Consider the following 12408-nt stretch of genomic DNA (forward strand, 5'->3'; position numbering starts at 1 on the left):
TTCCTTTTTGCCATATTTACTTTAAATCTTTTATACACTCATAAACATGAGTCTATTACAATAAAATAAGTAATCTAAACGTTTGTTTACGAGTAGGTACCTAACTCATTCGTGCCTTACACATATATCGCGAGTGTTTAGCAAAGTGACATCACCTGTGAATGATGACCGTGTCTGTTTCACTCTCCCTGCGAATATTTCATTAAGCGAGCTTTGTCAAGCCATGCCATGCATCATAGGCTACGTTCGGCCAAGCCACGCTGACGCTCTGATCCACTCAGCTTAGTAAAGATATTAATACGCGGCCTCACGTGCTATATTGCGATGGTTTAAAAACGACGCCGCACTAATGTACGCCATTTTCATTGATGACGCAACAATCTAACTTCGGAGTTTCGAAATTCCACAAGTTTTCCTACATTCAGTGACTTTAAATCAAAACTAAATGGACTGAGTGGTTTAAATACTTGTAAAGTAAGCCTGTAAGTTTTGTGTAGAGTAAAATAACGAATGTCTGAAAGGGTCGCTAACACTATCTGCGAGTAAAAGTTTGATATGTGCATGAGGCGCTAGGCAAAGTAGCGCAGTAGCGCGAAGAGATGCGGCTGCGGCGCCCGGGGGGGCTGGAGTAGGGGGCGACGACACGTACAGAATTCTAGGCAAATCCGAGCACGCCACTCGCCAAGAGTTTATTACCTTCCTCATATTTACACAATTTGAGTGGGTGTTAGCGTCTCCGCACTCCAAACCAGCATAGAAACTTCTTTGAAAAATTGGATGCCAATCACAAGTTTTCTGCATGGTAAATATATTTTCTAATGTTTACTCTCATTTTAAATTAAAAAACACCGCGATCGAGGAAGAAAAATCTGTTTAGTTCTTGATAAATCTATAGAAAGGATGTAATGAATGAAGAGAACAAACGACTTTAAGAAATGCGGGGCCAACTCGGGTGATTAAGTGTCTCATTTAAATGCAGTCTCCCGACGCGGACTTCTCAAACGCAAAGGGAACCCGCCACTCGCGGAAAACGGAAGACGAGTCTCTTCACAAAAGGAAGGAGAGGTATTTAAATTAGCGTAGTCGCTGAAAAAGTGCACTAACAACATTAGCGAGTGGAACAATGGCAAGGCACACAAAGAGACGGAACGCGCTGACAAAACAGTGTACGCGAGGCGGGTTCCGTGTTGGTAGCACGTGCAAGTATATATCATCGAACAAAGTTACGCTTCGTCAAATCGTTGAGAGGAATTCTACGCCGCAAGATATGCCACACAGAACAGTCCACAATCCGCTGGAGATTTTAAGTTGTGGCCGTTAACTGGAAGTTTAGTCGAGTGTACACACACACGGACGCTCCACACCCGCATTCTTGGTTTCAACTTGTACCAGAGGTTCTAACGGAGGAGATCCGCGTATTTGTCTTAGGTTAGATATTGTAGGTCTACATACCACTACCTCCGGCTCTCGCATACGCCTACTAACTTATATTAAGACAAAATTTCAAGTCAATTTGCTTTTTTATTTATGTAGCTTGAAAATAAGTTTGGTTACGTACATTTAGGTACATACACAACACAATTCATATAAACAATTTATCACAATAATAGACCTCCAATAACAGCAACTAAGGGCATTGTACATGTGAATGGGCAATAAACTATAGACACGGAGACGTTTTATGATTAACAACTACTCTAGTCACGTACTTCACAAACATGATTGGAAAGAAACAGCTGAGATGTTTTTATCTACATTTTTACTTGAATAAACAAATAGGACGAACGGCTTCGGACTAACAGTAAATTCATCTTGTTAAGAACAAATTTGCTTACCACGCCAGACAAAAATAATGATGATGCTTTTCAGACCTTTCTCCGTGAAAATCATATCTCCACTAACAGTAACTTCTTGTTTATGAATTTACTGGTTATTTGTGCTGAGAATACATTTTTATTATTATAAAAGTAAAAATGTTCCTATTTTTTGTGCGTAATCTGACCAATTGATGTGCAACGTTCCGCGGGTTCGGTTCTCACTAATTCTTTGTGGAATAAGCCACAAACGAGTCACCTGAAGTAACATGGTGCAACAAAGGATATGTTTGTAATGGTAGCCACGATCATGTGTGTAGGGCTACGTCCTAATGAATCACTTTTTAAATGTAATTTGCCTAACAGAAGCAAGCCACTACCTATTCATTACTCTATTATGTGAATGCTGTCGGTACATAATGATATGCAAGTAACAGCCAAATTATGCAAATATCATCATTGTACACCAGTTACATACATTTTTGGTACTGAAACTTTGAATGTGTAATAGGGGACAGCTCGGGACTATTGTTAAATGTAAGTTTACCGACGAACAAGGTTAATCCGCCTAAACAAATTATGAACAACATTAATATATCCTCTGTATCCGGCAACTTCCCGCAATAAGCAGAATGTATTAGTGTTATTTATCTTAGCTCGAAGCGCCAACAAAGTTTTAATTGCAAGCGCCGATACAATTTGCGTACAAATGAATTTATTCGCTGAATCCGTAGTGCAATCGTGTGGGGCTCGGGTGGCGGAGCGGGCGGCGGCGGCGCGAGCGCGCGGATTATCCGCGTGTGTAGAGCCGCTAATTGCGGGTAACGACGAGCCAACCGCCGCGCGCCACACTACTGCGATGCACCCACCACCAAATCACCGCGCTACAACAGATCGGTACACGTCCTATGCTCTCATGAATTTCAAATAATGTTATCCATATGTAATCCCATACAATTAGTGCAATATTTAACATTGTTCTTTTGATTTTTTAACTATATAAAACTCAATAAGTGTACATATTATAAATATTCTAGGTAATTATGTTCATAATAAACGTTAAGTCTGTTATGATAGTGTGAGAGTGGAGAGGTGGGGGAGGTGAGCATCAGCAAAGAGAGTCTGCATTCAGGCTAGCGGAACTGGCACAGCAGTCGGTATCCGGCCTAACAAAAGGGTGATAGCGGTACGTGCGTAAATCAAACGTCGCACAATAACAGAGCCTCCCGCGACCGCCCGACCCTTCTCCACAGTCCCTCCTAGTTATAAGCCTCCCCATGCCTCTATAGCAGTCGGTCGGTTCTCATAAATCTGCCACACTGAAATGTGCTCCGTTGCCGGCCAGTTCTGTGACGGACGCCGTCGATATCTGTGCCAATAGGTTTTCAATGCCAGTGTACCGCTGTTTCGATTCAGTTAAGCCCAGTGGCCCGTCAGACGCGCCCTTTTACTATATCTCCCCTTAGACGTGGCCCCCTTTTAAATCGCACCATTATTTTTTGAACGAAGAGTATTGCCATCAAAGCAACAATTTATCAATTTAAATACCGCACAGCAACACAAACATGAATGTTAATATCTGAAATAGGACGTCATGTATGCGCGGTTCACGTGTTTACATCGCACACATTATTCTCATGAGCTACACACCGAAGCAGTCGACGGGGCATTACATTTCTCGTTCGGATGGTACGATACCATCGTACTTCGCTCCACTCGCTGCAATTAACGCTACACAATGACCATATAAATCTTCTGTGAATACTCTGTTCGTTCTATATTCCACGTAGGGACTTGTCGACGTAGTCCAGCTTATATACTACTAGTTTACGTTATTTGTAATTGGTGAGTTAAGGTCGACAGCAAACATAAGATTGCAAATGATTCAGTATATTAACCAGAATATGTACAGTAATGTTAGTAGAGGAAAGAGTTGTGAGATCCGGCCGGCATGGATTGAGGGCGCGTAGCTTAATCTTACCTATACGTCTCGAGCCTAAGAACAAACAAGCCGCGAGCTGAGATTACGCTCTGAATAAATCAATGTTACGACGCGTTAAAATATTTAAGCTCGCGATTAATGCCAGGCGCGGATACGCGTCTTATCGAATGAGTAGCGGCGGTGTGCGGCGAAACAAACGCAGATGTTCACGTTGCCGATAATAGGTTCAAGCCAAATATTGTATTAATCAAAAGCTACGTAATGATCCAGGAAAACGTTTTAAGTATACGTCCTTAATATCTTATCCTTCTTTCAAATACAATTTCGATTTATCTATTGGAAGGTATCTCATATCAAATGTAGGTTTATGCTGTGAGTCAATTTATTTACTTATAGGTAACAAGATAATGACAAACAGTGGAATTGAACAACCGTTCTTTATTAAATTATTTATTAAAGTGGCAATTAAAATTATATACATTATATGTGATAAAGACAAACTTTTGAGATGCATTATATCAAAATGTAACATTTACACTAACGATAATTTAATTAAATTGACGATAATATAACCTACAAGTAATGTTATCTTCCTTAGACTTAAGAAAATACGAGCAAAGTTTAACGCGGTTTTAATTGAGCGAGCGAGGAACATCAAAATCGTTCAATGCAGTAAGGGTATTTCCTAACCTAGGAGGACGGTTCTTCCTGATATTGCGATATACTGGCGGAAGTAATAAAATAAAACGATTTTACATCTCCAGGGGGAAACGAACGTTTTTGTCGAATGGGAAAAGTCGCGAGCGACTTCTCATTCCGCGATAAAATCAGGAACGTTTTACGACAATCTTCTATTCGATTACCTTCCGTTAAACAACAATCTTAAGCAAAAACGTTTTATCCGTTTTGTTTTTTTATGTAAATTACAAAATTTTAAGTTTGTACAGCATTTTCATGAGCGAAGCAGTCATTAAAGATTAGTATGTATTTATCAACTTTCAAAAATAAGTATGTAGTTGTTTTAAGAAAATCGCGTCCGATCAGAGATTTAAAGAAATCTGCGAGGGTCGGTGCGTCGCCACACGTTCTGTTGTTTGTAATATGCGCCGGGAGCCGGGAGCCGGGAGCGGACGGACATAGGAAAAAGTGTCGGAAGGCGAGCGAGGTGACTGCCGGGGCTGGGCTCTGTGCCGCCGCATAATGAACTGGTCACGTAGCCACATTTCGTATTATTTCCCTGGGACGCGTCACGTGACTTGAATAAATGTGGGCGGTCGTTGCGCGGGCCTCCGCGACTCCAGCGTCTCCTCGGACCCTCCACAAATAAACCGCTTTACGCACGATTCGGCAGCGGAGATTCATTATTCTAACTCTTACCGATTCATAATACATTACCAAAGTTTTCTTTTTCATAGATCAGTTTTATCTGACCACCCTCCCTTACGGGTCTCTGGGTTTCGATCCATAATATAGAATGGCCGGGATCTTTTAAGTACTTTAGTTTATTAATATGATTCTTACTTTGCGAAGTTATGATGATTTATTTCAATGATGTACGATATTAAAATCAACATTTTCGTTTTTGCATATTCGTTGATAAATTAAAGCTTATTACGATAAATAAATACCAATAGTGTACCTAAACTGTTTTAAAATTAAAGATAACAGAAATATTTATTAAAGTATACTGCTACGAGAATTGACACTAACATATAACGCCTGCTACGTCTGCTACACAAGTTGCGCTTGGCTACGTAATTTGCTACGTTGCTACGACATGTGCTACATTGCTACGCAACTCGCTACTTGCTACGTTGGAGTTCCATGAGATTTGACTAGTGTTTATTCGTAATCCAAACAGCAAAGTTGCTTTGTATTGCAATAATTTAAGTGACTGTGTGTATTATTAAGTATAATGGTATATTTGTGATATGAAAGTGTTATAAATAAAATATTAAAATTTAAATATTATGCGCATACACAACCGTTATGTTGCATTGATTTTTGTAGCTTAATACCATAAAAAATTGTTTTGTGATTACATCAAAAGCTATCTAAATAGTTTCTTGTTTTATTTATTAAAACATTTTTCCCAGTCCAACAAATGATCAAGACAAGCCTATAGTTAATATTTTTAGGTATAAAATAAAACATGCACCAACGTTGCCGGCAGTAAAGACATCAGAAAGCGTAGGCAACACACATCGCCTCTGAGCGCTGTATTAGACGTGTAAGCAGTTTATTGTGAGGCAGGCTCGCTCATAACTACCCATTCTCGTAGGGATAATGTCGTACAACAAGCGACGTTATGTTTATTTGAGACAAAGTCCACGATATAAAGGCCTCCTGTGGAAGTGTGTATTATCTTTATACAAATTATATCTTATTTTATTTTACTATCATTTGGGGTTGTTGTTATCTTGGCAAACGTGTTCCTAAAGTGAGGCTGAATTCTCTCAACCATATACTAGTGTATAATAATCATCGAATATTATCATACATGGAGAATATACTTTCAAAAGTTATCTCCAGTTAAATGATAAAGTTACTTGTGCTTAGTAAATATAGTGCATTACCTTGGATTGCCTCGCAGAGCTGCATGGTGCAGAGCGTTGAAACCATTGTTGTTTGTAAGAGTCATGTCAGCTCCATGCTCCAACAATAAAGTCAACATGTCGTCACGTTTCTTCGAAATGACATCGTGTAAGGGAGTGTCGCCTTCTGAATCCTGCAAGAGGAAAATATAATAAAATATTAATTTGGCCGGAGCGCGATTACTGTGAGGGGTGGTATTATTATCTGTGTCCAATTTAGGTCAGTATGCACTCTATCCTATAAATATAGAGATTCAGTGGCAGCTGCGGTGATATTCGTCTGCTGAATTATAAAGCACAGCCCGTCTTGAGTATCGCGACAATTTTCTAAAACATCAAACCGCTCGAATGAATAATTGAGGCAGTGGAGAAGGCGTTTAGGGCGTGGATTATGGCGACTTGCATAATTTATAAGCGTCTCGGAGTGGTTGAGGCGAGCAGCAAAAGGCAAAATCGTGCTCGCACGCGGCATGGCGCGGTGCTGGGCGCACGAGCGATATCAGAAACGGTGTCGAGTGTCGTGTCAGTAATATAGGATGAACAGCGCAAAAAGCGCGGCTACCGCGTCATTATCATAATCACCAGTGCTGCGTGCCGCGACGGTGCCGCCCAAGCCGTTTTGCTTTGTGAGCGTGCATTAAGAGAGCCGAGCGTTGTGCTCTGTCATTCCTGCAATTAATTTGCAAGGGTCCGTAAGATGAGAGCTTTCACTTTGATGTAATAACATTCATTTAAGCAAAGACCTTCTCAAAGCTTTTCTGATACATAATTATGAATAATTAATTATATGCACTCGGAGCTTTTTAATTAATTATTATTTAATCCATATTTAACGTTTTTCTGAATTAAATAAACTATAAACTTTAAGCACTACAAGACTACTAGTAAGTAGTCTTTGAAAATAATTACTAGGATTCATAGCGACATAAGAGATTTCCCTTTATTTCAGAATAATAGTCGAGAACATAATTCAACTGGAATCTGCTCCTAGATTTATCTTATACAGAGAGATGAATCCCAATCTGCAGTCACAGGTATATCAGGGGGATGACAAAGCGTCCAACACCCATTCAGATGCAGTAATTCAGCGCAAGCTCAACCACAGACACCGGGTAATTCCGCACAGAATAGCAGCATTAAATATTAATCGTATTGGCATATAGATGGTCATTACGGCCTGTAATTCATGCCATCGTGTTGCGGTGTATGCATTACACATATGTGCTACTAATTATATGCTTGCTGATAGTTTTATGTACAATATTGCTTAGTATTAGTAATGATAGTTACCTTTACACCTAAATCGCATTTGTATTTATACACGTAAATTAAATATGTGATAGAAACTTTAATATTGCACAATTTGATACCGAAAAAGCATCGCTCTAGGTAAACACATCTTGGCAGAAATAAGTGTTGAGGCGAAATAAGAAATTTGATTTACGCGGCAATATCCGCAGGTGCACGTGAGATGCACCCTGCGAGCCGCCGCCGCCGCCACCGAGCTGCGATATAAATATTCTTACGAATATTATAGCCGCCTAGTTGACGGCCTCATAACACTCGCATACCGCATACGGTACTTTAATTTTAAACTAAATTACACGTGTGGACGACTCGTAAACTAAGATAATGAATTTTGATGTATATCCAGGTTGGCTTATGCAAAAAATGTTTTAAAATCAGTAATGGGCAGAATTTATCTGACCAAACCAAAGGACTTTGATTAGATTAACGGGTATTGGCGGCTTTTACGCTTACGGTTTTATGGGTGCGTATTTTGTTCTACTCGCATAAAATAATAAATATTTGTAAGCACACTAATTCACAATATATTTTTGAAATGCTTATTGTACAATGAACTCTCGAAAAATGTATTTCATGAATGACAGCTTTGGAAAAAGTAAAATTACCGCAGCACTACAGTGATCATGTAATAAAACAAAGCGACTCGGAAGCCTGAACAATAAAAACAAAACAACAAGGTAATTACTCAAAGATAAGAACAACGCGTCGAGCACTAGAAGTGGCGAGCCGTACTCAGTGGGAGGCGGGAGGCGGCTGATATCGCGCAGCCTCTTACTAAGGTTAAAAATTCGTTAGCCTTGATTAAAACGTCTGCTCGTCGCCTTACAGCGGATGAACAAAGAGCCGGCTTATCAGACGAATTATACGCGAAACCGTAAGAATATACTTTATACAAAAAAAATACTTAATAGCTTTTTTATCACATAACAGATTTTTGTTAAAATATACTTTCCAAACAACAAGGTAATACTTTGAAAAGAAAATCTTAGCTGGCAGTATTCAGTGGCATTCAGGCGAAGCTTCATCATTGACGAGGCAGAAAGAAAACAACTAATTGTTTAATTCCAAGCCATTAAGTCGAGTATTACGGGTGGATTATTCACGGACCATATACCGCAGCATCAGCGCAGGCCGCGGCGCGCCTCACTCTGCGCGTACCGGCACGCCACCACTACCGCCGCCTCTAACAAACCGGTAATGTCTACATTCAACACTTTACCACATTCATTTCTAGCTACAATTTTACATTAAAATCTCATTGCACAATTAAATTAGCACAAATCGTTCGACTTGTTATTCCTCACTAAATATTTCTGTGACAGTCTGGGTACCTACCATAGGAACATTAATTTATTGATTCTCCAAAAGTGAATAATGATCCTGCTTTTAGTGATCAATGGAACAATCCATGGAAATAAGATATATCTCTCGTGTTACCAGAATATTTTTACTTAGATATTGTCTCCAGAGCATAAATAATGTGTTTTGGTACTCAGTAACATGTATAACGTTTTTATATATGCTACATGTGTATGCATATTTCTAGTTGTAAACATCATAATGAATATTGTTTTGTAATAGAGATAGTTTGTAAAATCCCAATACGTGTTATTAAATCCAAATGTTATAGATAACATACAAATATATCAATAGAGTTACAAAATTACATAGTTCGGATTTTGCAGTAAGTGAATGCGCCCTCATAAGTCGCCTTGATTGATTGTGCGGAAATAAACCCAGCTTTCGGTTCGCTTCCACGTTCACTCACTCATGGATATTATATTACGAAATGTATGAAACACAAGTTTTACCACATATAGCTCATTACTTATACATACAACGTTCATAACGACGACAAGCTTCTGGAAGGCTTCATAAATTCCGCAGTCCATTAGTGTTCCGATATCTCAACCACGCAATTCTTTGTTATTCAACTGGACCGCAGCCGCGCGGTGAGCGCTGTGCTTTAGTTATCGGAAAACGCTAATGTTCTAGCTGAGATTTAGCACTGAGTGGAACTCTATCGCTATGCGCAACCCCGTGCAATTATAGCACAAAGTTTATTTTTACGTTTACAAACAGAGCAGGCATCCCGGGCGGGAAATAATAAATTTCATAAATTATCATATTCTTGTAATTAAGCTTAGGTACAAACTTCGGTTACTTTGTTATTATGTGAGCGAGGGAATGAAATGAATTATAATATCAAATTAAAAATGCGGTCCCATTGAATAATCAATTTAAATATTCAAACCGTGAACATTCACAATAAAAATACCGTCTAAGTAGGTACATAAAATATTCAGATCCACGATTTCAATATTAGTCGTGGAACTATCGATAGTAGCGCTGTGAATATTGGAGGAGGCAAGTATTTATTGGGTGAATATTGGCCCGATGCGAGTGCGACATTACGGTGCGAGGATAGTTTTTCGGTCCTAACGCTGCGGCCAACGCACAGGTGTCAGTAATGAGGCACAAATCGCGTTTCGGGTCAAAAACACCAACTTGGCATGTTTTGTGAGCGAAACCGAGCGACATAACTGAAACTATTGTTACAAACACAGTCAAATGTAAATACGGATTACTTAGCGCTAGTAATTTTCTATTTGTTTTCGTATTGTTTCGATAGTATATCAATAGGCAGGAAACAAGCTCTTTAGCATAGTCTTTTTAGGTTTATCAATATATTTCACTCATTGTACACCTCCGTCTATCTTTATTCCATCAGATATGTTTTCTTATGAGTAAATTCAATTAGTTAATAAATCTTATTACATGCAACTAGCAAAATACAAGCCAGTTAGTATTATTTAAGTACACAGACTATTGTACGTTTCCAATTGAGAAATATATATTTTTATATCATAAGCTCAAACTACCCGAGTTATAAATATAAAAGGTGAGTGCCGAAGAAAGAAACCATAAAATTTCAGGTGACGTCGGGCCTTCCATAAATTTATCGACAGCTCGTGGTAACAGGCAATAAGGAAAATATTTATGAAGTAGAATAGCACCCGGCGCGATTTTCATTAGCTAATTATTAGCCTACCATTCAAGAAAAGACAAAGATCGACTGTTTAATAAATGACTTATTTTAGATAAAATAAAACTAACAAGTTACGTATATATTTTTATCATGATTTTGATTAGAATTATGTCTTTTGTAACTCCTTCAAACGGTTACGTTGTGTTTTAAACATATTTTGTGCATCACAGTGTGACAGATCTTACTTCAGGTTAATTGGTGTGTTTAATTGAACGGCTGTTCCAGTCATTAACGTGCCGGACAACAGTTTATTGGCAGTAGCGCCCGGCCACGCAGCCCGGGACGCGTGGCGCGCTACCTACCGCTTATCGAAGTGTTGCCATCTACTGGCGTAGCACTCTGTGACAGCGATTCGTAGCGCGAATACCAAATATTAGAATATTGCGTCCTGTTTATACGCTGCTGTTATAGCGGTACATTTTACATTTGTTTCACTAGTAGAATTAACAGTTACTTGTACGGCTTGTACTAACAAAATTATACATTGCAATTTGTAATAGATATCTGACACCGTTTTGAAACGACATATTTTGCGAAAATATTTTAGGAAATATCATTCTTTCTGAATGTGACACGACCAATAAATCGCATAATGGTGTCGTAAAATTTCGGCGGTATTATCTTGGGAAAACCCGGCTATTTTACATTCACCTGCGAGGTTTCCCTCCACGTCCAATTTATGTTAGTGGGCACAAAACGAACGCTGACAAATGTGGAAATAAAATGAACATACGTTTTATCTCTACGCTCACGGAGTCGGTTTTCGAGCTCGTAACGGTGTAGGGAGAGCGCGGGTGGCGGGGCGAGCCGAGCCGAGGGGCGCGGGCGCGAGCTGTGGACCTTCCTGCCTGCCTAGCTAGGGAGCGGCTGGTTCCGTAACAATCCGACAACTAACAGATAAATATTTTACTCAAGATAATCTGATTTTCATTATTTATTTACAGTAATTAACTAATTAACAATTTGAAGACGGATAAAAATGGAAAGGTTTTCATAATTCGAAATCGACAGAGCCTGTAGTCCAGTGTTACCAGTTTTACGATACTATAAAAGAATAATAAATTTACGAAATTTATTTTGACTGGCGACGTTAAAAATCTGTGTCACAGTAATGTAAGAATAGAAACAATAAATGTCGTTACGCACAATTCAGGACAAATTATATAAATAAGTATATCGCCTACAAATTCCCATCTTACATTTATTATGAAACGCCTTAAAAGCATCCCTGGACTTTCCAACCACTCGCGTAGTTTTTTACTTAGATACGGTACGACGACGGACGAAACTAAGTGGAACTTTTCCCAGGTTGGCGTATAAAAAGAATTTTTAAAAGATACTTCACATCGGACCTGTAAACAAACTTTTAACTTCAACTGCATGTGTGCACATGAAACCATAATTATTTTCTCAACTTTATGTTATGGCTGTGCATATTGTATGTATTCAGACTTTAATTTAGAGAACATCTTAAACATTTTTTTTACACACACATATACCCGTGAAATCATATTTCTATCTATTGATTCAATAGATATCATACAATAGCAATAGACGACGACCAATCGACAAAGTATAACAATCAACTTTGACGAATACAACTGATGTGCGATAACAAATTAAGTTAGTATTTTATTTGGCACGCGAGGCGACATACAAAGCTCTTAATTTGGAGAGGGTGGAAAGATAACGAGTAGTAAC

At 38.9% G+C, this 12408-nt stretch overlaps 1 protein-coding gene across 2 annotated transcripts in view; it reads right to left on the minus strand.

Moving 5' to 3' along the window:
- LOC118273528 (E3 ubiquitin-protein ligase mib1) overlaps positions 1-12408 on the minus strand; it is a 128237-nt gene that overhangs the window by 87775 nt on the left and 28054 nt on the right. The window contains exon 11 of one of the 2 annotated variants that reach the window (XM_050693619.1): positions 6333-6484. The exons of the other annotated variant lie outside the window; for it this stretch is intronic. Coding sequence (XP_050549576.1) covers positions 6333-6484 — 152 coding nt within the window. The remainder of the gene's footprint in view (positions 1-6332; positions 6485-12408) is intronic. 2 annotated transcript variants of the gene reach the window in all.

Source organism: Spodoptera frugiperda, chromosome 1 (assembly GCF_023101765.2).
Source record: "Spodoptera frugiperda isolate SF20-4 chromosome 1, AGI-APGP_CSIRO_Sfru_2.0, whole genome shotgun sequence".
NCBI classification, from domain to species: Eukaryota; Metazoa; Arthropoda; class Insecta; order Lepidoptera; family Noctuidae; genus Spodoptera; species Spodoptera frugiperda.